This window comes from Chelonia mydas, chromosome 6 (assembly GCF_015237465.2).
Source record: "Chelonia mydas isolate rCheMyd1 chromosome 6, rCheMyd1.pri.v2, whole genome shotgun sequence".
NCBI lineage: Eukaryota > Metazoa > Chordata > Testudines > Cheloniidae > Chelonia > Chelonia mydas.
Window position 1 is genome coordinate 68,969,064 of NC_051246.2, and position 26,536 is coordinate 68,995,599.

The window sequence follows — 26,536 nt, forward strand, 5'->3', positions numbered from 1 at the left end:
CAGGGTCCTGGGACCCTAGGTTAGCACAACTGTTGTGTGGACACAAAGGGGTCTAGGTTTACATTGCTGTGTAGACATACCCTGACTGGCCCTGGCTGGAACAGGGGAGTACAGCTGTGGGAAAGGCCAAGAGAGACTGCATGAGAGGAGAAAAGTGGTCAGGAGATTACCAGACTGCCTCCCATGGCTTCTCTTCAAGCCTCTACTTGTTCTGTCTGCCTGTCTTCTGCTTCCACTGGAACCCTACAAAGAGCCCGTTGGTAAGCATCAGGAAGGCACCAGCATATCTGCCAATAATCCTAGTTTAGCTAGGTTTTGAAAAACCATCCTGAGACTAAGGGACAAGCAAATACTAAGTAGCCTACACCCTGTTTTCAGAGCTGTGCCTAGTTCAGCAAGAGGGCAGAAGTGTGACCACACATGCAGTGGTGAATGGCAAGAAGCAGGAAAGGGAACCTACACTCTCACTGCAGGCAAGAAGAAGCCAGTTGCCCAGGGGGAAGGTAGAACAAGCAAGCCATAGGGAGAAAAGTGATGATACAATGCTTTCCAAGAATTATTTTTCAAATCAGCCAGGAGTCAGGCTGGGGACCACTGTCAGAGTTGTGTATTCTGCTGAGTTTTGTATGACTCCTCTTGCACTTCTAAGAAAAAAGTATCCTAATGTTCTCCAAAATGCTTACAGACCCAGGAGGTAGAGAGTGAAGAGCTGCTTTGTAGGAGCAGGTTTCAGAGTAACAGCCGTGTTAGTCTGTATTCGCAAAAAGAAAAAGGAGTACGTGTGGCACCTTAGAGACTAACCAATTTATTTGAGCATAATCTTTCGTGAGCTACAGCTGAGCTACAGCTACAGCTGTAGCTCACTTGAGCTGTAGCTCACGAAAGCTTATGCTCAAATAAATTGGTTAGTCTCTAAGGTGCCACACGTACTCCTTTTTCTTTTTGTAGGAGCACTGCATCTGTCAACACTTTTCAGTTGCTACCATTCTTTGCACTGGGAGAACAGAAAGCCAACCAAGTGGGGGAGAGGGAACTGGAAAAGGAGTAGGAGAAATATGAGGAAGTGCTGGGGAGGGAATGACAGGGACTGAGAGCTGAGACATTCATAGAAGCTGGGGAGAAACAAATTCACAAAGATACATAGGAAAGAAAAGCTTCCTAAATCGAATGGCGGGGGGGGGGGGGGGGGAGAGAGGAAAACAAGTGAAACAGATGCCAGGGACATGGAAGCCCCAGTTTCAGACCATGCAAACAAGAGGCCCCACCCCTAAGAGTTGGGAACCTCTGTGCAAGCCCTGCATCTGATTGGTGCCACAATTCTGCCTCCTTTTAAAAGTCTGCTGCAAAGGCCCCACTGTGGCACTTAAGGCTTCAGGAAAGCAGGGAAAAGTCCTGGGCAAAAAGCTCAGGCTGACAGCGTCATCAAAATATTCCCACATCAGCAGATGCGGGGGGAAGATGTTACAGAAACTGGGAGCATTTGCCACACAAATGCTTCTCCACACACAGAGGCAAGCAGTAAAACACAGAGATGAGATCTTCTCCAAAGACAGAAGTCATTTTGTTAGTTTGTTTTGATTGCTAAGGATTTCCTCTTTAGGAAAATGTGTCCCATGACTTTCTATCCTTTCACCTCTGGACTCTGACCTGGCTCAAGCTAGCAAGTAATAAAGTATTTTCAGGACTATTCAGGGAGTGAAGCAGTTAAGCAATGCTCCTTAAAGCAGCTTTCCATCAATAGTGCATGTAACTTTTAAATTAGAGGGAACATTAGACCCCAACAGCAGAGCAATCTATTGCCCAACAGTTGCATAAAATGACCAACCAGATCATCTTTAATGGGCCATCCTTGGGCCAAGTACAGGATGTAATTTCCTTTCCATCTTTTATGTTCAGCAGTCATCCAGGGCACCTAAACTTTCTTTAGTGTTTCCATGGAGCAGTATATATATCCTGTGCAGTGTTTAGCAGGAAGAAGCTCAATTCCATACCCTTGAGCAACAGTTGACAAAAGGTGTCTCACTACAGGGGTTACAGAGAAACTCAAGCATGGGGCTGCACTCAGGAGGTGGAAAGGGTTGCTCTGTTAACAAGGAAAGTAAAATTCTTACATTGGAGAGGGAGACGTTGGTTGCTGTGGGAGTTTCAGCTGAGAGAATCAACAATAAGTGGACCCTCCTTTCTCCATTTAACATTGTGGCTTCCAGGAACCTAGGCCCTTGTAACTCGCTGCAGGAAGCTTTCTTCCTCTCTTTGTTAAGAAACTCTAGCAACAAAGCTTTTTTCCTTGCCCCACTTTGACTGAAAACAAGAGGCCTAGCTGTCTCTTATGACTGCTGCTCTAGGTTCATAAGTCAGTCACCTCATGCTACAGAAGGCAGAATGCACATGATCAACCATAGAATATCAGGGTTGGAAGGGACCTCAGGAGGTCATCTAGTCCAACCCCCTGCTCAAAGCAGGACCAATCCCCAACTAAATCATCCCAGCCAGGGCTTTGTCAAGCCTGACCTTAAAAACTTCTAAGGAAGGAGATTCCACCACCTCCCTAGGTAACGCATTCCAGTGTTTCACCACCCTCCTAGTGAAAAAGTTTTTCCTAATATCCAACCTAAACCTCCCCCACTGCAACTTGAGACCATTACTCCTTGTTCTGTCATCTTCTACCACTGAGAACAGTCTAGATCCATCCTCTTTGGAACCCCCTTTCAGGTAGTTGAAAGCAGCTATCAAATCCCCCCTCATTCTTCTCTTCCGCAGACTAAACAATCCCAGTTCCCTCAGCCTCTCCTCATAAATCATGTGTTCCAGTCCCCTAATCATTTTTGTTGCCCTCTGCTGGACTCTTTCCAATTTTTCCACATCCTTCTTGTAATGTGGAGCCCAAAACTGGACACAGTACTCCAGATGAGGCCTCACCAGTGTCAAATAGAGGGGAACGATCACGTCCCTCGATCTGCTGGCAATGCCCCTACTTATACATCCCAAAATGCCATTGGCCTTCTTGGCAACAAGGGCACACTGTTGACTCATATCTAGCTTCTTGTCCACTGTAACCCCTAGGTCCTGTTCTGCAGAACTGCTGCCTAGCCATTTGATCCCTAGTCTGTAGTGATGCATGGGATTCTTCCGTCCTAAGTGCGGACTCTGCACTTGTCCTTGTTGAACCTCATCAGATTTCTTTTGGCCCAATCCTCCAATTTGTCTAGGTCCCTCTGTATCCTATCCCTACCCTCCAGGGTATCTACCTCTCCTCCCAGTTTAGTGTCATCTGCAAACTTGCTGAGGGTGCAATCCACACCGTCCTCCAGATCATTTATGAAGATACTGAACAAAACCGGCCCCAGGACCGACCCTTGGGGCACTCCACTTGATACTGGCTGCCAACTAGACATGGAGCCATTGATCACTACCCGTTGAGCCCGACAATCTCGCCAACTTTCTATCCACCTTATAGTCCATTCATCCAGCCCATACTTCTTTAACTTGCTGGCACGAATACTGTGGGAGACCGCGTCAAAAGCTTTGCTAAAGTCAAGGAACAACACGTCCACTGCTTTCCCCTCATCCACAGAGCCAGTTATCTCATCATAGAAGGCAATTAGATTAGTCAGGCATGACTTGCCCTTGGTGAATCCATGCTAACTGTTCCTGATCACTATCCTCTCCTCTAAGTGCTTCAGAATTGATTCCTTGAGGACCTGCTCCATGATTTTTCCAGGGACTGAGGTGAGGTTGACTGGCCTGTAGTTCCCAAGATCCTCTTTCTTCCCTTTTTTAAAGATGGGCACTACATTAGCCTTTTTCCAGCCATCCGGGACTTCCCCCGATTGCCATGAGTTTTCAAAGATAATGGCCAATGGCTCTGCAATCACATCCGCCAATTCCTTTAGCACTCTCGGATGCAGCGCAACTGGCCCCATGGACTTGTGCTCGTCCAGCTTTTCTAAATAGTCCCGAACCACTTCTTTCTCCACAGAGGGCTGGTCACCTCCTCCCCATGCTGTGCTGCCCAGTGCAGCAGTCTGGGAGCTGACCTTGTTCGTGAAGACAGAGGCAAAAAAAGCATTGAGTACATTAGCTTTTTCCACATCCTCTGTCACTAGGTTGCCTCCCTCATTCAGTAAGGGGCCCACACTTTCCTTGACTTTCTTCTTGTTGCTAACATACCTGAAGAAACCCTTCTTGTTACTCTTAACATCTCTTGCTAGCTGCAACTCCAGGTGTGATTTGGCCTTCCTGATTTCACTCCTGCATGCCCGAGCAATATTTTTATACTCTTCCCTGGTCATTTGTCCAATCTTCCACTTCTTGTAAGCTTCCTTTTTGTGTTTAAGATCAGCACGGATTTCACTGTTAAACCAAGCTGCTTGCCTGCCATATTTACTATTCTTTCTACACATCGGGATGGTTTGTCCCTGTAACCTCAATAAGGATTCTTTAAAATGCAGCCAGCTCTCCTGGACTTCTTTCCTCCTCATGTCATTCTCCCAGGAGATCCTGCCCATCAGTTCCCTGAGGGAGTCAAAGTCTGCTTTTCTGAAGTCCAGGGTCCGTATTCTGCTGCTCTCCTTTCTTCCCTGTGTCAGGATCCTGAACTCGACCATCTCATGGTCACTGCCTCCCAGGTTCCCATCCACTTTCGCTTCCCCTACTAATTCTTCCCGGTTTGTGAGCAGCAGATCAAGAAGAGCTCTGCCCCTAGCTGGTTCCTCCAGCACTTGCATGATCCATCTCCATGATCAGCTGGAGCCCAGGAGGCTGCTTACTCTACCTAAGCATGTACATTACATAATTGTAGTCTTGGACAAACTGATATTATCCCACCTGCTACTAATGGTGAGACTACACCAAAGGATTGAATTCACACTCTGTGGTAAGAACCACCCATTATATCAGTTCTCTGTGATTCTTAGGCCAAAGCTACTATAAGAGGTAAGATGAAAAGTTTAGTAAAGCTAACCTATTATTTGTAGTACCATAGTGCCTAGGAACCGTACTCAGAGCCCAGAACCCCATTGTGCTAACCGCTGTATAAACACAGAACAAAAAGATGGTCCCTGCCCAAAGGGGCTTATAATCTAAGTATAAGACAAGACACAACAGATGGATACAGAGAGGGAAGAAACAATAAGACAGGATTGGTCAGCATGATAAGCAGTGGACTCAACACACCAGCAGCATAACCACTGCTAAGTTTTTTGTAGGTTTCATGACAAAGGAGAGTTTTGAAGATAATGAGCAAGTTCTAAGGATGTTTACAGGGAGCACCTGTTAAAATAAAATCTCAGCCTGTCTCTTACGTGCCATCATGGATATCTAGCAGTCAGCTCAACCTCACTGTGGCTAAAAGAGAGCGCTTAGTGGGAAGGGCTTGTGGGGAAGGGAGACTACTTCTTTCTTGATCCCTGTGGATACCACCACCATCCTGCCGGTCACTCAGACCTGTAACCTGGAAATGATTTTTGACTCAGACCTCTCTCTAAGTCCTCACATTCAGGCTACATCTAAATCTTCCAGATTCTTTCTGCAGAACATCTCAAAGATATGGCCTCTTGTAACCATCCGTACAACTAAAACTCTCATCTCATGTCTCGACTATTGCAACATCCTTTTCTTTAGCCTTAACAAACTCAGTTTTGCCCCACTCCTATCCATGTTGAATGCTGCTGGATAGGTCATTTTCCTAGCTCATCACTCTGTCTAGGTCACCCCGTCTTTGAACCCTTCCACTGGCTCTCACTTCTCTATTGCATCACATATAAGCCACTTTCAAGGCCCTTCAGAGTATTTCTACATAGTGAGAGATGATGTTGACTCCTCTTGCCAATCAGTCCGTCACCCACCTCTGATGCCAGCCTCCACCATCCACTGGTTACATTTTCAAAACAGGCAAAGAGTCCTGTGGCACCTTATAGACTAGACTAAGAGACGTATTGGAGCATAAGCTTTCGTGGGTGAATAACAGACGTATTGGAGCATAAGCTTTCGTGGGTGAATACTCATGCATCCGACGAAGTGGGTATTCACCCACGAAAGCTTATGCGCCAATACGTCTCTTAGTCTAGTCTATAAGGTGCCACAGGACTCTGCTGCTTTTACAGATCCAGACTAACACAGCTATCTCTCTGATAATTTTCAAAACAGTACCTTTGTGCTTTCTCCCATGCTGCCCCTCATGCCTGGTAGTAGTATTTATTATACACTAATCAGGGTGATGGTAAAATAGGCTCTCCTGCAGTGGTCATTCTGAGCTAAGAGCTTACTTTGATCTGTTCTCCATTAGTCCACCCAGTTCTTCCCACAGCTCTGCTCATTATCACATGATCTCTCCCAGAGAAGACTTCTGCTGTGCAAAGGGCTTATCTTTTGACAACCTCAGCAGGAGAGGATTCCCTTCTTGGATGATAACTATTTTCATATGCTAGGCATGTAAGAAAATTCCTGAGCACTATCAGCAAAAACAATGAGGAGTCCACTTTGGCCAAGGATGCTAATTTAGCACCAAGAGCAGATTATCCAAATTTCATCATTACTGCTGTTTTACGATTCAAGTGTCTTACTACTTAGACTCCACTTGAAGAATTCTTTAGTCTAACAGAACTATCAAGAAGTGTGGGTAACACAGAAACTAAAATATCTTGTCTGTTCAAAAGATACAATAGTTCTTACCTGAATCTCTTCTGTTTCATCCACCAGGAGGAAACTAGCAACCTTTTCTGCCATCCTCCTTCTTTTGGTCTCCTCATCCATCCCTTCCTCCTCTTCCTCTTGGGATTTGCTACCATGGTACATGGTAATTGGGTGTTTTCTTTTGTTTCCCCCAGCATGCATCCTCTTCTGACACTCCACGCATAGGTTTGTTTTGCACATCTGGCACCTCATTGCTGCCCTCTGCCTGGATCCTGTGGCATTGTTGTGCATTATATTCCCATTGGCACCCTTGCAGTTGTCGCAGTAAGGGATGTGGCCAGGTCTTATACGGGTACGTTCATGGTTTCGCAGCCTTTCCTGCTTGTGCAACTTTTCTTCACAGGACTGGCATTGCAGGGTCCCACACTCATCGCACTCAAAGATTGCTTCATCGTTCCCACTGCAATCATAGCTTTCCTGACACAGGAGCGCTGTGTTCAGTCCCTTCTCGGCTGTTGGAGCGTGAGCACTCATCTTCAGCTTTTTTAAGTTGTATTTATCTGACCAGGTTTTTTGTTTTTTTTAATGGAAACATATACAGGTTTTCAAGAGCTTTCAGTTGTAAAATTAATCTGTCTTCACAAGGACAAAAAGCTGCAAAAAAAGACTTTGGATTCTTAACTTTATAAACAATGTAACGACTGCTGCTGTAAAGATCTGTACCCGCCTGAACATTGAATCTCTCTTTCCCTCTACCCCCCCCCAAAAGGTTTAATGATAAGTAAAGTGCAGATGAAGTGTTCTTTCTCTAAAATAACCTTAAACAAGGTTGGTTGTTTCAACTGCTGACCCACAGGGTTTTCTGCTTAACTTGAAGCTGTAGTTTCAGTGATGTAGAGAAATCAGACTGGGGTATTTCAATAGGCAGGTTCAAACGTTTCCCTGGAACACCTAGAGCCGAGGGGGGGAAAAAAGGTTTCTTTTAATTAGTAACATATGAGCTTAAGAAGAAAGTAGATAACCTTAGAAATGCACAGTGTCCAGCATTGGCTCCCTAGAAAATTCACTAGTCTCACCCCACAGTTAAGCTCCTCCCTCAGAGTTCACAGCACTCCAGGGACTTTCCTGATCTGCTTTCCCAAAGAAGAAATTCTCCTTGTATGCTCAGCCCTGTGATTCTGGATACAAAATCTAAGTTATTATAACCACACTGATGTTTGTTTGCATCCCTCACACACACAGTATTTCCAAAATAAGGCTACTAAAACCAATAGCTGCTACATGTACATTGCAGATCAACTAGTCTTTGTCTGACCACACTTGTTTACAGTTGCCACCCCATACACAAAGCCTATCGTGACTAAGTCAGCTAACCTGTCCTTTAAAATATATGTAAAAAACAAACAACTTTTTAAAAATTGAAGCTGATTGATTATATTTGTGGCCTGGTACTTCACCTACTTTAAATCAAAACAACTAACAATTTTTTTCTTGGTCATTTTAAACACTTGTTTAAAGCAATAACTTATTAAAAAATATCATCAATGACAGGGCAGGGGGAGAGGTGCCAAGGAGAGTTAAACTGCACCTATGCGCTGTTTACACTTGTGTCTTGATCACTCCAAATACAGACTCTGCCTGGAGCTAAAACAAATGTTTTCTTTAGTCACTTCACATTTCTTTAAACAATTCTACATTTACTAAATAACAGTAGTATCGGCTGCTTGCCTGCTCATTCTTTCACCATTCACCTACCTTAAACCAGACTAAACAACATTTTGTCATTTTAAACAGTTTTTTTAAAAAGCAGTAATTCCTTCTGTTAAACAACAGCAACACTATCACCGGGCAGGCGGGTTTGCGAGGGGGATGGTGTATACTGTGTCTAGAAACAAAGAAGGCCCCCCGAAAGGGACTCCACGACCCTGTCTATTGTTTACAAAACAGCAGGCACCTTCCTCCTCCTCCTCTTCCTCCCTCCAGTACTTAGTGACTAAGGAGTCAGATCTCGGCCGCCTCTTCCTCCTCCTCCTCTCAGCAGCCTGGGGGGAGTCTGCCTCTCTCCTGCTCCCCCACCACGTTGAGGTGTAGCCCCCGGGATGGCTGTGTTAGCCCCACCAGGCAGGCTGGCTGCCCCCGCGGGGTGCTTGTGCCAGTTCCCCAGCTCCTCGCCTCCGTCTCCCCTTCTTGTCAGAGGGGATCAGCTGATCGCAGGGAACTTCAGGCTTATTTTCTCGCCGTGAAGACAGGAAGGTGAGAGCGGAGAAGGCGCAGAGGGCGCCGAGGCACGCCGGGAGTTGTAGTACGGCCGCGCCGCGCCCTCATGCCTGGGGAGGCGCGGGCGGACTGCACGTCCCAGGGTGAGCACCGCGGAACGAGGCGCCGCCGGCGCGCACAGGCGGCCGGGAATTGTGGTTTCCAAGGCCGGCTCCGCACAGCCCACAGAATCTGGCTGGGGGCGGTCGGGTGAAGCGGGGGTGCGAGGGTGACTTGCGCAGGGCTGAGCGCGTGGATTGGTGACTTAGGGAGAGGGGAGCTTTATCGTAGGGACTGTGCTGACGTTTTGTTGGGGGGGGGGGGTGGTTTGCCTCCACCCTATTCTCATGCTACTAGTGATTTCCCCGCTCCTATTCTTGTAATCACTCACTGAAAGAGCCCCTCCCCCCCGCTTCTCAGGTTGGGTTACCACAGTTTTCACGTGGGAGTTACACCCAGAAGTCTGTGTGCTGCTGCTGGGCTTTTCACAAGCCCCTGGGGTCTGGGTGCTTCTCCCACATCTCTCTCAGAGCCAGGAGGATACAGCCTCTTCTGCTGATGCGCTGTCTTGGGCACAAGCATGATGCCATGGCAGGTGGAGCATTGCATATATCTTCAGGATCCTCACTGATGACCCAGTAACACACACAAAAGCCTCCTCTCCCACTCTAGCAGCAAAACTGGAGTGGAAATTGGCACCAGTTCAGATCCGACCCTCTCGCTCATGTCAGGTCAAGAGGTGGAGAAAACTGACAGTTCGCCCTGCCTTCTTTTCATTTCCAGAACTGACTGGGAAGGGGGGAAAGCAACTTATAGCTCATTTTCCACCACCATCTCAAGTATCTTGAGCTCTTGCAAATAATTAGGTCCTCTAGAAGGTGGAGAGACTTTTCTAGATTTGATTTTGACAAAGAGGGAGGAACTGGTTGAGAATTTGAAAGTGGAAGGCAGCTTGGGTGAAAGTGATCATAAAATGATAGGTTTCGGAGTAGCAGCCCTGTTAGTCTGTATTCGCAAAAAGAAGAGGAGTACTTGTGGCACCTTAGAGACTAACAAATTTATTTGAGCATGAGCTTTCGTGAGCTTGCATCCAATGAAGTGAGCTGTAGCTCACGAAAGCTTATGCTCAAATAAATTTGTTAGTCTCTAAGGTGCCAAAAGTACTCCTTTTCTTAAAATGATAGAGTTCATGATTCTAATGATCTTAAGAAGATCATTAGGAATGGTAGGAGGGAAAACAGCACAATAAAGATAATGGATTTCAAGAAGGCAGAGTTCAGCAAACTCAGGGAGTTGGTAGGTAAGATGCCATGGGAAGCAAGTCTAAGGGAGAAAAGAGTTCAAGACAGTTGGCAGTTTTTCAAAGAGAAATCATTTAGGGTACAAGAGCAAAGTATTCCACTGCATAGGAAAGATAGGACGTCTGGCAAGAGATCACCCTGGCTTACCTAGGAGATCTTCAATTATCCGAAACTCAAAAAGGAGTCCTACAAAAAGTGGAAACTAGGTCAAATTACAAAGGATGCATATAAACAAACAATGCAAGCATATAGGAAAAAATTAGAAAGGCCAAGGCACAAAATGAGATTAAACTAACTAGAGACATAAAGGTAACAAAACAAATTCTACAAATACATTAGAAGCAAGAGGAAGACCAAGAACAGGGTAGGCCCATTACTCAGGGGTGGCTGGAAACAATAACAGAAAATATGGAAATGGTAGAAGTGCTAAATTACTTTTTTGTTTCAATTTTCACCAAAAAGTTTCGTAGCGCTTGGACATATAATGCCAGTGAAAATGAGGTAGGATAAGAGGCTAAAATAGGGAAAGAACAAGTTAAAAAATACTTAGACAAGTTAGATGTCTTCAAGTCGCTAAGGCCTGATGAAATACATTCTAGAATACTCAAGAAGCTGACTGAGGAGATATCTGAGCCATTATCGATTATCTTTGAAAAGTCATGGAAGATAGGTGCGCTTCCAGAGGACTGGAAAAGGGTAAATATATAAAAAGTGGAATAAGAACAACCCGGAGAATTACAGACCAGTCAGCATAACCTCAGTACTGTGAAAGATAATGGAGCAAATAATTAAGTAATCAATTTGCAGACACCCAGAAGATAATAAGGTGATAAGTAACATTCAGCATGGATTTGTCAAGAACAAATTGTGTCAAACCAACCTAATAGCTTTCTTTGACAGGGTAACAAGCCTTCTGGATAGGGGGGAAGCAGCAGATGTGATATATCTTGACTTTAGTAAGGCTTCTGATACTGTTTCACATGACCTCATAAACAAACTAGGGAAATACAACCTAAATGGAGCTACTATAAGGTGAGTGCATAACTGGTTGGAAAACTGTTCCCAGAGAGTACTTATCAGTGGTACACAGTCAAGCTGGAAAGGCATATCAAGTACAGGGATCAGTTCTGGGTCCAGTTCTCTTCAACATCTTCATCAATGATATAGATAATATGGCATAGAGAGTACACTCATAAAGTTTGTGGACGATACCACAAACTGTCAGAAACTGGGAATGGGCAACAGGGGTGGATCACTTGATGACCTTGCAAAGGGAATTAAAACCAATAGTAAAAGGTTCTACAGCCATATAAATAAGAAGAAAACAAAGAAAGAAGAAGTGGGACCGCTAAACACTGAGGATGGAGTGGAGGTCAAGGATAATCTAGGCATGGCCCAATATCTAAACAAATACTTTGCCTCAGTCTTTAATAAGACTGAAGAGGATCTTAGGGATAATGGTAGCATGACAAATGGGAATGAGGATATGGAGGTAGACATTACCATATTTGAGGTAGAAGCGAAACTCAAACAGCTTAATGGGACTAAATCGGGGGCCCAGATAATCTTCATCCAAGAATATTAAAGGAATTGGCACCCGAAATTGCAAGCCCATTAGCAAGAATTTTTAATGAATCTCTAAACTCAGGGGTTGTACCATATGATTGGAGAATTGCTAACATAGTTCCTATTTTTAAGAAAGGGAAAAAAAGTGATCCGGGTAATTATAGGCCTGTTAGTTTGACATCTGTAGTATGCAAGGTCTTGGAAAAAATTTTGAAGGAGAAGGTAGTTAAGGACATTGAAGTCAATGGTAAATGGGACAAAATACAACATGGTTTTACAAAAGGTAGATCGTGCCAAACCAACCTGATCTCCTTCTTTGAGAAAGTAACAGATTTTTTAGACAAAGGAAACACAGTGGATCTAATTTACCCAGATTTCAGTAAGGCGTTTGATACCGTGCCACATGGGGAATTATTAGTTAAATTGGATAAGATGGGGATCAATAGAAAAATTGAAAGGTGGATAAGGAATTGGTTAAAGGGCAGACTACAACGGGTCCTACTGAAAGGTGAACTGTCAGGCTGGAGGGAGGTTACCAGTGGAGTTCCTCAAGGATCGATTTTGGGACCAATCTTATTTAATCTTTTTATTACTGACCTCGGCACAAAAAGTGGGAGTGTGCTAATGAAGTTTGCAGATGATACAAAGCTGGGAGGTATTGCCAATTTAGAGAAGGACAGGGATATCCTACAGGAGGATCTGGATGACCTTGTAAACTGGAGTAATAGTAATAGGATGAAATTTAATAGTGAGAAGTGTAAGGTTATGCATTTAGGGATTAATAACAAGAATTTTAGTTATAAGCTAGGGACACATCAATTAGAAGTAACGGAGGAGGAAAAGGACATTGGAGTATTGGTTGATCATAGGATGACTATGAGCCGCCAATGTGATGTGGCCGTGAAAAAAGCTAATGCGGTCTTGGGATGCATCAGGAGAGGTATTTCCAGTAGGGATAAGGAGGTTTTAGTACTGTTATACAAGGCACTGGTGAGACCTCACCTAGAATACTGTGTGCAGTTCTGGTCTCCCATGTTTAAGAAGGATGAATTCAAACTGGAACAGGTACAGAGAGGGGCTACTAGGATGATCCGAGGAGTGGAAAACTTGTTTTATGAAAGGAGACTCAAGGAGCTTGGCTTGTTTAGCCTAACTAAAAGAAGGTTGAGGGGAGATATGATTGCTCTCTATAAATATATCAGAGGGATAAATACCGGAAAGGGAGAGGAATTATTTAAGTTCTGTACCAATGTGGACACAAGAAAAAATGGATATAAACTGGCCACCAGGAAATTTAGACTAGAAATTAGACGAAGGTTTCTAACCATCAGAGAAGTGAAGTTTTGGAATAGCCTTCCAACGGAAGCAGTGGGGGCAAAAGATCTATCTGGCTTTAAGATTAAACTCGATAAGTTTATGGAGGAGATGGTATGACGGGATAACATGGTTTTGGTAATTAAATATTCATGGTAAATAGGCCCAATGGCCTCTGATGGGATATTAGATGGGGTGGGATCTGAGTTACCAAGGAAAGAATTTTCTGTAGTATCTGGCTGATGAATCTTGCCCATATGCTCAGGGTTTAGCTGATCGCCATATTTGGGGTCGGGAAGGAATTTTCTTCCAGGGCAGACTGGAAGAGGCCCTGGAGGTTTTTCGCCTTCCTCTATCGCATGGGGCACGGGTCACTTGCTGGAGGATTCTCTGCTCCTTGAAGTCTTTAAACTACGATTTGAGGACTTCAATAGCACAGATATAGGTGTGAGGTTTTTGGCAGGAGTGGGGGTGAAATTCTGAGGCCTGCGTTGTGCAGGAGGTCAGACTAGATGATCATAATGGTCCCTTCTGACCTAAATATCTATGAATCTATGATTATCTGTTCTGTTCATGCCCTCCGGGGCACCTGGCATTGGCCACTGTCGGAAGACAGGATACTGGGCTAGATGGACCCTTATGTTACCAAAATGGGAGGGGGGCTGCAAGTGCTTTGGAGAATAGGGTTAATATTCAAAATGATCTGGACAAACTGGAGAAATGGTCTGACATAAACAGGATGAAATTCAATAAGGACAAATGCAAAGTGCACTTAGGAAGGAACGATGAGTTGCACACATACAAAATGGGAAATGACTGCCTAGGAAGGAGTACTGCAGAAAGGGATCTGGGCACAGGCACCAACTTTTCAAAGTCCCAGGGGATGCTCGACCCCTGGCTTCACCCCTTTCCCCAAGGCCCCACCCATGCCCCGCCTCTTCCTGCCCCCGTTCCACCCCCACCCTGCCTCTTTGCGCCCAGTTCTGTCCCCTCCCCCGAGCGTGCCGCATCCTCGCTCCTCCCCACTCCCCCTCTCGGCCTCCTGCACACTGTGAAACAGCTGTTCGTGGTGGGTGGGAGGCACGGGGGGGAGGAAGGGGAAGGCACTGATCTGCAGGGCCCGCCGGTGGGCACAAGGTATAGGGAGATGGGAGGGAGCTGATAGGAGGACTGCCAGTGGGTGCTCAGCACCCACCATTTTTTCCCTGTGGGTGCTCCAGCCCTGCAGCTCCCATGGAGTCGGCACCTATGGATCTGGGGGTCAGAAGGAGTACTGCGGAAAGGGATCCGGAGGTATAGTGAATCACAAACTAAATATGAGTCAACAGTATAACATTGTTGCAAAAAAAGTGAACATCATTCTGTGATGTATTGGTAGGAGTCTTGTAAGCAACACACAAGAAGTAATTCTTCCGCTCTACTCCGCTCTGATTAGGCCTCAACTGGAGTATTGTGTCCCATTCAGGGTGCCACATTTCAGGAAAGATTCAGGGCATGACTACACTTGCAAGTTAGAGCGCTTTAAAGCAGCCCCAGGCACCCTAACTCATGACACATCCACACTGACAAGGCACGTAGAGCACCCAGATTCTGCGGCTGGAACATTCCTGGTAATCCACCTCGACGAGAAGCATAACGCTTGATGTGCCCTGGCTGGAGCGCTGTGTGGCCAGTATGGATGCCCTGGTCTATTAATGCGCTCTGATTGGCCTCCAGAAGTGTCCCACAATACCAGTTCTAGCCACTCTGGTCATCACTTTGAACTCTGCTGCCCTGCCCTCAGGTGACCAACTGTCAGACCTTTAAATGCTCTGGGAATTTTGAAAATCCCCTTCCTGTTTGCTCAGCAAGGTGTGGAGTGCTCTCAGCAAATCTTTCCAGGTGACCATGCCTCCAAGCGCCAGGCGATCCCCAGTATGGAGCAATGGTGAGGTGCTGGATCTCATCAGTGTTTGGGGAGAGGAAGTTGTCCAGTCCCAGCTGCGCTCCAGCCGTAGGAATTACGATACCTTCGGGCAGACATCAAGGGACATGATGGAAAGGGGCCATGATCGGGACGCACAGCAGTGCAGGGTTAAAGTGAAGGAGCTGCGGAATGGCTACCACAAAGCCTGCGAGGCAAACCGCCACTCTGGTGCTGCCCCCACAACCTGCCGTTTCTACAAAGAGCTGGACGCAATACTTGGGGGTGACCCCACCTCCACTCTGAAGACCACCATGGACACTTCAGAGCCCAATTCAAAAAGGCAGAAGGAGGAGGAAAGCAGGAGCGAGGGTACTGAGGAGGACAACCTGGCATCCCTAGATGCATGCAGCCAGGAGCTGTTCTTAAGCCAGGAGGAAGGTAGCCAGTTGCAGCGGCTGGTGCTTGGGGAAGAACAAACACCAGAGGAGGTGCCCGGTAAGTGGCTTTTATTTTGGGAAGGAAGTTGTTCAGTGTGGGCTCTTGGGGCAAGGAGGGTTAGGGCTGCATGCATTCCTAGATGCGGAATAGGGTGTTGATGTGCTCACATCACAGTAATTGGCCTCAGTGATCTCTTCAAAGGTCTCATGCAGAAGCTGGGCAAACCTCTTGCACAGGTTCCTTGGCAGAGCTACTTGCTCCTTGTCCCAGTCAGGCTAACATGTCCGCATCACTGTGTCTTGGGGAGCGGGGGGACCATTGCTGCATACAGGCAAGCTGTGTATGGGCCAGGGCAGAAGCCGCATTGTGGCAGAAGACCCTCCCTTGCTTCCCAGGTCTCCCTCAGCAGCGAGATATCTTCCAGGACGAACTTCTGTGGAAAATGTGGGGACAGTGTTCAGTATAGGGGCCCCCTGCTGCTGTTGGCTCTCCCCAAGGCACAGAATCACAGTACAGCCGTGAAACAATCAGTCCCCCTTGCCCCTGTGCTTACTTACCATTTTGGGGCTCCTGTGGGTTATGTGCGCTCGCTTTGGGATGGGCAATTTCTGCTATTGTGTAGACTGTGCTTCTCTTTAAGTATGGGCGAATCATTGCTCTGTCTGGTGTGAACAATGCTGCCTCTGTTAAGTGTTGCATTTTGGCTTTACAGATGCAACCTTGAGATCTCAGCCGTCCTTGTTATCAAAGGACGAAAGACTCCAAAGAATTAGGAAGCGGCCATGTAGAAGCAAAGAGGACATGCTGCATGAAGCAATGATTACCCTTAATGAAAATCAAAAAGCACAGGAGTGATGGGAGAGTGAAAGGAGGGTCTGTCAGCAGAATGCGGATCCCTCGCACCCAAGCATGGAGCAGCTGCTAAGCATTATGGAATGCCAAGCGGACTCGATACAGGCGCTCGTAGCAATGTAGGCAGAGCATTTCCGCACCTGCCCCGCCCTGCAGCCCTTGTCCCAAAACTCTTTCCCTTGTGACCCCATGTCACCTCCAATCCACTTTCCCCAACATCCAGGTTCTTATCGCCACCAGCTGCCTCCAACACCTGTAGCTTCACCACCCAGCCCTGCAAACTACTACCCTTACCCACTGCACTCAACCCCATCACCATGCATTTTAGCCAGCCAGTTACTCCTTAAGCTACAAACTGACAGTGAGGAGTCTGATGAAGATGTCGACTTGTATAATGCATATGACACAAGATTGCTTGTGGCATTCACTGACATGCTCACCACCATTGAATGCGGCTTTTGGGCTTGGGAAACAAGCACTGAGCGGTGGGATCACATCGTCATGCAAGTCTGGGATGACGAGCAGCGGCTGCAGAACTTTTGGACGAGAAAAGCCACTTTCATGGGTCTGTGTGAGGGGCTCGCCCCCACCCTGTGGTGCAAGGACACGAGATTGAGAGCTGCTCTGATGATGGAGAAGCGGGTGGCTATTGCAATCTGGAAGCCAGCAACTCCAGACAGCTACCAATCGGTCACTAACCAGTTTGGAGTGGAAAAGTCGACCGTTCGCATCCCAGCATGCTGGCAAGACCCATCAGCATATTCCTCAGCACTTCAGGATCCATTCCCACAGACTGAAAGGGAAGACAGAGCATGCAGTATAAAAATAACTGAAAGATGGCGCCAAATGTGGTCGGAAGCACAGGGATTGCTGGGATGCGAACTGATGCATCACTTGGTGTTGGGACAGGACCCAGAATGCCCCACACCCCTTCGCCCCCTTCCCACAAGCCACAGCGCCAGAATGGGAAAAGGTGCTCTGTGGGATAGCTGCCCATAATGCACCGCCCCCAATGTCGCTGCAAGTACACAAATGTGGCCACGCCAGTAAGCTTGCAGCTGACAGTGTGAACATACTGCAGTGCTTTCTCTACTGCACTCTCTGAGGACTGGTTTAACTCACAGCACTCTACATCTGCAGGTGTAGCCATGCCCATAGATAAATTGGAGAAAGTTCAGAGAAGAGCAACAAAAATTATTAAAGGTCTAGAAAACATGACCTATGAGAGAATATTGGATTTGTTCACTCTGGAGAAGAGAAGAGTGATAGGAGAAATAATAACAGTTTTCAAGTACATAAAAGGTTGTTACAAGGAGGAGGGAGAAAAATTGTTCTAATTTACCACTGAGGATAGGACAAGAAGCAATGGGCTTAAATTGCAGCAAGAATGGTTTAGGTTGGACATTAGAAAAAACTTCCTAGCTATCAAGGAGTTAAGCACTGGAATAAATTGCCTACGGAGGTTGTGGAATCTCTACCATTGGAGATTTTTAAAAGCAGGTTAGACAAACATCCATCAGGGATGGTCTAGATAATACTTAGTCCTGCCTTGAGAGCAAGAGACTGGACTAGCAGACCTCTCGATATCCCTTCCAGTCCTATGATTCTGTCCTAATGACCATCTGAGGAGCACTGGATGCAGTTCTCTCTGAGCCTGCCAATGCTTCTCAGTAGAGTGGCTGCTGAACAGTGATGTGAATGTTCTCAATAATGAACTCTTCCCTCTTTCTTTGTGTTTGTGGGGAACAAGAAACTCTTGCTAAGTGGTTGGGCCTAGCTCTGTTGCTGAGTTTTGGCAATCTGGTAACATGCATGTTACTAAAGTAACTGATATATCTTATCCATCTTCATGGTACTGGGCCTCTTTAATGCATTCCACTTTTTTTTTTCTTAAAGCATTTTCAACTCAAGCATTTCAAAAGATTTTAGAAATCTGTATTAATTTAGCCAAGGGTTGCCAGGTCGAAAAGGGACCCTGGCTGCTCTGGTCAGCACCGCCAACCAGGCCATTAAAAGTCCGGTCAGTGGTGCTGCAAGGCTAAGGCAGGCTAGTCCCTACCTGTCCTGGCACCGTGCTGCGCTCTGGAAATGGCCAGCAGGTCCGGCTCCTAGGTCGGGGGGCCATTGGGCTCTGCACGTTGCCTCTGCCCAAGCATTGGCTCCGCACTCCCATTGGTTGCTCCCCCCCGCGTAGGACCTGGACCTGCTGTACACTTCTGGGGCACAGCACAGAGCCAGGATAGGCAGGGAGCCTGCTTAGCCCCACTGTGCCACTGACCGGGAGCTGCCCAAGGTAAGCCCGTGCCCCAACCCACTGCCCCAGCCCTGAGACCCCCCCAAACCTGGAGCCCCTCCTGCATCCCAAACCCTCATCCCCAGCCTCAGCCCAGAGCCCACACCCCTAGCCCAGAGCCCATACCTCCTGCCTCAACCCACAGCCCCCTCCCACATTCCAAATCCCTCAGCCTCACCCCCCAACCTGGATCCCCCTCCTGCACCCCAAACCCCTCATGCCCAGCCCCACCCCAGAGCCCGCACCCCCAGCTGGAGCCCTCACGCCCTTCTGCACCCCAACTCCCTGCCCCATCCCGGAGTCCCCTCCCGCACTCTGAATCCCTCATTTCTGGCTCCACCCTGGAGCCCACACCCCCAGTTAGAGCCCGCACCCTCACCCTCTTTCACACCCCAACCCCCAGCCCAGTGAAAGTGAGAGAGCGTGAGGGAGAGCAAGGCACCGAGGGAGGGGAAATGTAGTGAGCAAGGGGGAGGGCCACAGGGAAGGGGCGGGACAGGGTGTTCGGTTTTGTGCGATTAGAAAGTTGGCAACCCTAGTTTAGCCTCAGCACCGTCATGAGGTAGGTAGGTAGTTATTCCTCCCACTTTTCATATGAGCAAACTGAGGTACAGATAGGGTAAGTGATTTGCCCAGTGTCCCACAGAGAGGCTCCAGGAGAGCTGGAAAATAGAATCCTGGTCCCCAAACTCCCAGTCCTTTGTCTTAACCACAGATCAATTTTTAATCCTTGGTTCGCATAGAGAGATGGATTATCTTACCTTTGCACTTCTTGAGTGAACTTTAGTCACAACTGGAAAGAGACGTACTCTCCATCTTCAAAGTGGTGTTCACAAACACTTTCAGCATCCATGTCCGTGAAAAGCCTACTCTCTCTCAAATGCAGTTAGGAAGTGCTCTGCGAGTTGGCCTCCCTGGTTTGATTATACACAAACATCATCCAGATGATATTGAATTGCATAAATGGGTTGACTTCAGTGATGTCTAACTCACCTATGAGATCATCTGCATGATAACCAGAACTGTGTTGGGAGTCCATGTTGCAACACATGAGACCTTAACAGTGTTCTTGAATCATGCTAAAGCCTTGGATGTGTCCAAGACTTTAATACAATTCAGGGATGTTTTGGAAGCACACAAGGTCACATCTATGCTACAAATAAGGAAATGTGCTTTAACTGTGTCAGCAGACAACTGTATTGGAACTAGAATACCGCTCCCCTCCCACCCCCCATGATGTAGCTCTACATGCAGCATGGATGGTCTGGTAAGCTCTGTGTGTGTGCATCTCTGGTTTCTCCATTTCCCCACCAATCGCAATTTGGTCTAGAGATTTACCAGAGAAGAGAATAAACAACTAGAAGAGTTGCATGATAATTAAATGTCTTATTGTTCCATTTCAGAATCCTATGGTAATCTGTTTGCAGTCCATTGTTTGTTTAGTTGATCGTCTGTAGAGATGGTGAATCAAATTTGTGGAAGAATATCAATATCAACTCCAGTTGCTGAGCCAAATGTCTTCAAATAGCAATTGGAAAATGTTTTGCATCTGGATGTTAGGCACAGCATACACACGCAAGGGTGAGAGGGGAAACTTTCAAATCTCACAAGACTATTCATAGGACAGCCAGGAATTGTTATACCAGATGAGATTGATGGTCCCATTTAGTCCCATATCATGTTTCTGACAGTGGCCAGGACTTAATATTTCAGAGGATGATGTAAAATCCTTATGGTCAATGGACAACTCTGGCTGTACTGGTTAGTTGTGTGGATTTTTAAAAGTTGTATTGTTGCCTTTTACTTTCATTGGGCATCCCTTTGCTCTTCTATTATAGGAAAGAGGGTAAATAGGGAAGCCTGATTTATTTTCTCTATACCAGTCATTATTTTAGATACCTCTATTACATTATCCAGTATGGGCTTGGTCCCATGCCCAATGGCTTCAGTGGTGCAGGATTCTGCACCAAAGTGGCTGGATTTAGGCTGTCACAGGACACTCATTTTATAATCATGCCTCGAGAGCTCTGTGTGCTGGCATTGCTGGAAACAGTTTGTTGCTGTTGTTGTTAGAAGAGGACTTTGCTATTGTCAAGCTCCACACCCAAAATATATATATCCTTTTTCCATCCTGACTGCATGTTTGGTGACTGTGATGATTGGATCATCTTGTTTGACATTGAAAAAACTTCTCTTATTTTCTATTCATACCATCCATCTTCTTGTCAGTACTATTTATGTCCTTACATGGCTATCTCCTGAAAGGGTATGAGCATCCATATAGAAAACAACTTTAAAAACACCAACAAACCTCATTTCCCTATTTGCCTGCTCTTGTAATGTGGCTTTTCCCATCATTTTACCTTTTTTTCCCCCCAGAATCCAAATATTCTTGAATGAGTAGGGTCTCCAAATATCAAATCCTCCATATTCAATTATCAACCTTCCACGTGTCCTGATTAGCTAATTCCTATTAGAACACTGATTTTTGGTAGTTGCCAAACTTCTTGAAAAGAATGTGTAGATATGAAAAAACACTGTCAAATACCATAGTTAAAAGCTAGTTTTAAACTTTAATTTCAATTGTTTTAACAGTCTCTTAGAAGACTGAAAATAATTAATTATAAAAAGCAGTGCAGATAAACCAATGTTAAATAATATTTTGGTGCTTATTGCTTATATGGTAAGATATAATTGTAATGCAAATTTTAGACTATTCAAACTTCAGTGAAAGAGAAATTATGGCAGGCTTGCTAGTATGCACAGCAAGGAGAGTGTGGAATGGCTGGAGTACATTCCCAGCTCTGCACTGATCTCCTGGGTGACCTAGGGCAAACCATTTCTCTTTCTGCTTCAATAGCTTCATCTTGTAAAAAGATGATAATACTTCCCTACTTAACAAAAATGTTTTAAGTTTAAGGTTTAGCATTGAATATTAAGTGATGTATCCTTGGGGGGGCAGGGGAGGTGTGATAAATGTACAAGGATTATTTCACCCATTTTACAGATGAGGAAATGGAGGCACTAAATTTAAGGGATTTAATCACCTAAATCCCTTAATTTAATTTAATTAAATTTAGACAGAAAAGCATGGTGGGGCAGGGAAAGAGGAACAATACTACCATTGCTTGTGAGGGAGCTGTGCTGGTAGGGAAGAATGGGGATGGGGTTAAATCAATGTAGATGTCCCAGGAGCTACAAAGGTAGGAATATTCTTGTCTTTCTGGATCACCTATGCTCTATATCGTTAGAGCCCCCATTGCCTTCCCAAACTCTCTTTCACTGAGGGAAGTATTGGAAAAAAACTCTTCAAGGTGAACTCTGACAATTCCTGGACCTTCGGTCCCCTTCTTTGAAAACCAATGCATAGGCTATATTTGAAGAGAATAGTCTGTAAATAGTTAATGATTGTTGTAAATAATTATTTATAATGTGTGTGAGAGAGTGCAATCTACCCTTTGTTGGCTGCAGCTTAGAAAGAACATAAGGATTCACTTATATTTCACCACCAAAACAAAGACTTTCCCTTTAATTCAAGGATTTTAGAGCTAAGGACTTGAGTTCTAGTGCTGACTTTAAGTTTGGAAAATGTTACATTGCATATTTCAGAAACCACCTTAACTCTGCACTCTGTATAGCTGCCCACCATGTATATAACAGATACTAGTATACTTATAACAACCACAATTTCAAAAATGGAATTAAAAATTCAATACATTCTGCAGATAAGTTAACTCTCTTTTCTTTTCTTTTCTTTTCTTTTCTTTTGTAACTAAGTAATGTACTAGGCTGTGTTGAGCAAAGTATTCTGGGGCCCATAGCAAGTAAACATAAAGTGGATTGGGATAAACCAAATATGTGATTGGCATTTGGAAAGTGGGGTCTCTGACTAGCCAACATATTTGGCTAGGTTTGAGAAAGATAATTTTTATAATATTGGAATAATGGGTGAGCAGGTGGATGTGGGAAGGAAGTGTTGTTGCTGATCTCTATACTTGAACAATTTACATGATTTCTTGATCAGAGAGACTAGTTGGGAAGGGGGAGGGTGGGGTCTAAATATTTAGGATAAAGTAAAGCGCAATAGGTAGATGTCTATACCTAATAACGAATGGGTGAACTGGTGTCTGTGTGAGTCAAAGTACCAAAATAACATGGATTTCTTAATAAGGTTCAAAATGGGGAAAAATTACAATTGTCTTGTGAATTATTCGTATCTCTGGAAGTGGTATTGTGAATTTCGATTTTAATTTTTTTTTTCAGAAAGACTATAGTCTCAAAAGGAGTAAGCAACAAGCTGTGATGTGAGAACAGGAGATGGGAGCCAGGAATTTTACGTTTCTCAATCCTGCCTCTCTTTCTTCTTCAGCTTTCCCATCTGTAAAATGAAGATAAGATTTGTCTGCCTCACAGGTCTACTGCATGGATAAATTAATGTTCATAAAACATTTTCATGACTAATAGTGCTAGATACTGCAACTGTTACATTTATATTTATTAGTAAGGCTGCAAGTCTGTCACAGAGGTCACGGATTCCGTGACTTTCCGGTACCTCTGAGACTTCTGCAGCGGCCAGTGCATCTGGCCTGGGGCCAGCCACACTGTTCGCTGCTGGGACAGTCTCGGTTCATTGTAGCCCCCATCCAGCACCAGCGGGGATCCTGGGCCACGCACTGACACTTGCTCCCCCCAGCAGCAGTGGGGGTACCAGGTAGCGGGCCACTGCCCCCTGCATCAATGCGGGTCTTGGGCTGTCCACTGCTGCCCCACCCCAAACACCTGTGGTACCCCCTGGCCATCTCCCCCCTAGAGCATCCGTGCCACCACTGGGCCACCCTCTGCCCCAGAGCACCCAAGATTTAGTCAAGGGTATATAGTACAAGTCATGGATAAGTCATTGACTGTGAATTTTTGTTTACTGCCCGTGACCTGTCCATGACTTTTACTAAAAATACCTGTGACTAAAACATAGCCTTATTTATTAGTTATGGGGAAGTATAAATTGTAGCTACTGTTTGGAGAAATAACTGTAGCTAATCTATGTATTATCCTATTTAAGTTAACAGCCTATAATAAAGAAATGTTACTTCTAGAAGAGTCAGGTATTCATAAAACAGTGTACTACTGCCAAAATTGTTCATCCTTGTACATATGCAAATCTAGCATTATCTTTGCTAATAATTTATACAAATCTAATGGAAACAGCTTAAAGGGAAATGGTGTGCTAGACTGATGTTTTCACTGGCCTGCTGGTTGCTCAGGAGTATGTGTGAAACAAATTAGTGGACTCAGTTTGGTCCCTCATTGCTGAATGTTCCAACCCGCTGCCACAATTGACAATTTTGTTAGCAGAAGTCAAGGAGTAAATGTGCTATCGCAACTGAAATATTGTCTCAGCCTCTACAAGGCAGGCCAACAAAAACTGGCAGGCTCTCTGTGAAGGCTATTGTTCATCTAGAACATCTGGCAAATTTCTCCAGCATTGTTTTTGTAACAAGATATATTAAATAGATTTCTTCATAGGACAGTAACTTTACCCCACGCATTGCTCTCTTCATTACTTGTCTGTATTACAGGTATTGTCCCATACTCTCCTGAAAATTGTCTTGGAACCTCCCTTCTGACTATTGAAACATTGAGTAAACTGACCACTACAAAGCAGCTGTACATTTGTAGTGTGAGCACCCTCTGCTCTCTTTGACTTGAGGCACTAAGCTGTTGTATATACAACACTTGCTGTGAACACTGTCCTCTTGACTTGAAAGTGGGTGGACTGGATTGGCCATAGAATCACAGAACTGGAAGGGACCTCGAGAGATCATCTAGTCCAGTCCCCTACACTGAAGGCAGGACTAAGTATTATCTAGACCATCCCGGACAGGTGTTTGTCCAACCTGCTCTTAAAAGTCCACAGTGATGGAGATTCCACAATCTCCCTAGACAATTTATTCCAGTGCTTAACCACTCTGACAGTTAGGAAGTTTTTCCTAATGTCCAACCTAAACCAAAGCTCTGAGTGAGGCTTGAACTCACAACCCCAGGAGTACCCCCCACACACACACACACTAACCAGTTGCACTACTGTAGGTGTTTGTTAGAAAATGCCTCCTTGCCTTATTGGGATCCAGGAATCAAACCCGAGTCAACTCCTTAGAAAGCAGCTAGGCTCACCACTAAACCACCAATGCATCCATCTTTAGGCCCTGATCCTGCAAAGACTTATCTTTATGTACTGTGTCTATAATCCATGGAAAGCTTAAAAAAGAAAGAGTGAGGTAGCTTATGCCTTTTCTGATCTATGTGACATGAGCTGAATTATTGTGTAAAACGGAGTCTCAAACTTACGCTTACTGTGGCCCAGCTTTTAATGGTCTACACAAGACAATCTCTTTCCTCCCCTTCACGCTCACAGCGACTTCCTCTTTCCACTGGCAATTTCATGGTATCTTCCTGGTAACTACAGTAATTGCCTAGAGGGGAAAGTAGTCTGGGGAGGGGGCAGCGTTCTGTATTTTTAAATGTCATTTAACGCGCTTTCGCTGCGGGCAAGGGGCCAGGGAAGCCAGCGGCAGGCACCCAGGTCGCCCTGTGTGCCCCCACCAACAGTAGCTGCTGTGAGTTACACCAGCGTGTCCTGGGCGGCTCATGGCCTTGAGGGCAATGGGGCGATGCTGGCACCTGGCAGGCAGGACGGTGCCAGGGCTGAGGATGGGGTGCGGCTGCACTGAGCCGCGATGGCTTGGGGGGAAGGGGGATGCCTACCCCGTGAAGCTTTTGTGTTAGGCTGGTGAGACGCCAGCAGCCTCGGCCACTTGACCTCAAGATGGCGACTCTAGTAAGGGTCAATCAAGTGGTTACCGCTCCTGGTTGCCCCCAGCAAAGATGGCGCCGGCCACCCCTTTTCTCCCTACGCCCTTCTAGCCATCACCACTCTATGGTAAGACGCGCTTTGTGTCTCTGTGCGTATAGCGCGGACTTTCTATCAGAACTCCCAGGCTGCCTCTATGATCGGGCGGCGCGGTGCAGGCCGGGACGCTGGCGGAAGGGGCGGCTCACGTGACCCCCAGCACAGCACGGCGGCGCGCCTGGTTCTGTGCGGTGTGTTCGCGGCCTAGAGGCCTCCAAGCCCGGCGGAGGCGGCGAGCGGGACAGGCCTTCCCCATCCCCGGCTGACGTGTGCGGGAGAGGCTGAGGCGGTGCCCCGGACGCGGCTCCTGCCCCTCAGGGAAGGAGGGTGAGTCCCGAGGGCAGGTGGGGAGAGAAGCCGCCATCGGCGCCCAGCCACCCGCCCGCGGAGGAGACGCAATCCCCGGCGGCGGGAGGGGGAGAATTCCCCCCCCCCGCTCCCCCGCCTGGGAGAACCCGCCCCCTCCACCGAGGACCACGAGGGGGCTGCCCAGCGCCGGGGGTGGGGGCGAGTCGCGCCCTGGGGTGTGTATTGGTGCATCCCCTCCCCCTCCCCCAGCAAGCGGAGAGTCTCTGCCCTATGAGCGGAGGAGGCGGGGACGTCCCTTCGCTGAGGGGTGGGGGCCACCTGCCATACTCTAGCTTGGAAACGCGGAGCGTAGCCATCCCCCCATGGAGGAGGGGGGGGCACTTCTTCGTCCATACTGCCTAGCCCTGTGTAGATCCAGTGGTGAGTGAGTGGTGGTAGTTACATGTGTCAGTGAAGGCGACTTAGCACCTACTTTGGCCAAAACCCATGGTGTTTAAGAACATGCTAGCTGGCTATGGATCCCACTAGGATTGACCAAGACGAGCTATTTTGCTTTTAAACTGTATTGGTTTTGATCATGTCTACACTGGTAAAATGTATTGCAAGAGAACATTTTAACTAACATGATGTGAAATGTGATTTTTGAAATGTGAAATATGGACAAGGACAATCATATTCAAAAATATGTTAGCTGGTTGTGATTAACAAAACTTTCAACCTGATTCTAGGGAGTCAAGTGTTTTAAAAGTGTTGATAAGAAT

General features: G+C 46.2%; 2 protein-coding genes across 6 annotated transcripts in view; one reads left to right on the plus strand and one right to left on the minus strand.

Annotated features, from left to right (window-relative positions):
* The window catches only part of ZFYVE1 (zinc finger FYVE-type containing 1), a 60,311-nt gene extending 34,797 nt beyond the window's left edge, over positions 1–25,514 (minus strand). The window contains exons 1-2 of one of the 4 annotated variants that reach the window (XM_043550218.1): positions 24,905–25,514; positions 6,673–7,584 (exon numbers count right to left, since the gene is read on the minus strand). In XM_043550218.1, coding sequence (XP_043406153.1) covers positions 6,673–7,167 — 495 coding nt within the window. In that variant the 5' untranslated portion in view covers positions 7,168–7,584; positions 24,905–25,514. Of the gene's footprint in view, positions 1–6,672; positions 7,585–7,709; positions 8,342–8,388; positions 8,548–8,587; positions 8,958–24,904 lie in introns of those variants that run through there. The other 3 variants (XM_007055739.4, XM_037900338.2, XM_043550219.1) reach the window with 3 other exon arrangements.
* Positions 25,491–26,536, plus strand: part of RBM25 (RNA binding motif protein 25) — a 40,584-nt gene continuing 39,538 nt past the window's right edge. The window contains exon 1 of one of the 2 annotated variants that reach the window (XM_037900333.2): positions 25,491–25,793. The gene's annotated coding sequence lies outside the window, so the exon portion shown is untranslated. The remainder of the gene's footprint in view (positions 25,794–26,536) is intronic. The other variant, XM_037900334.2, reaches the window with a different exon arrangement.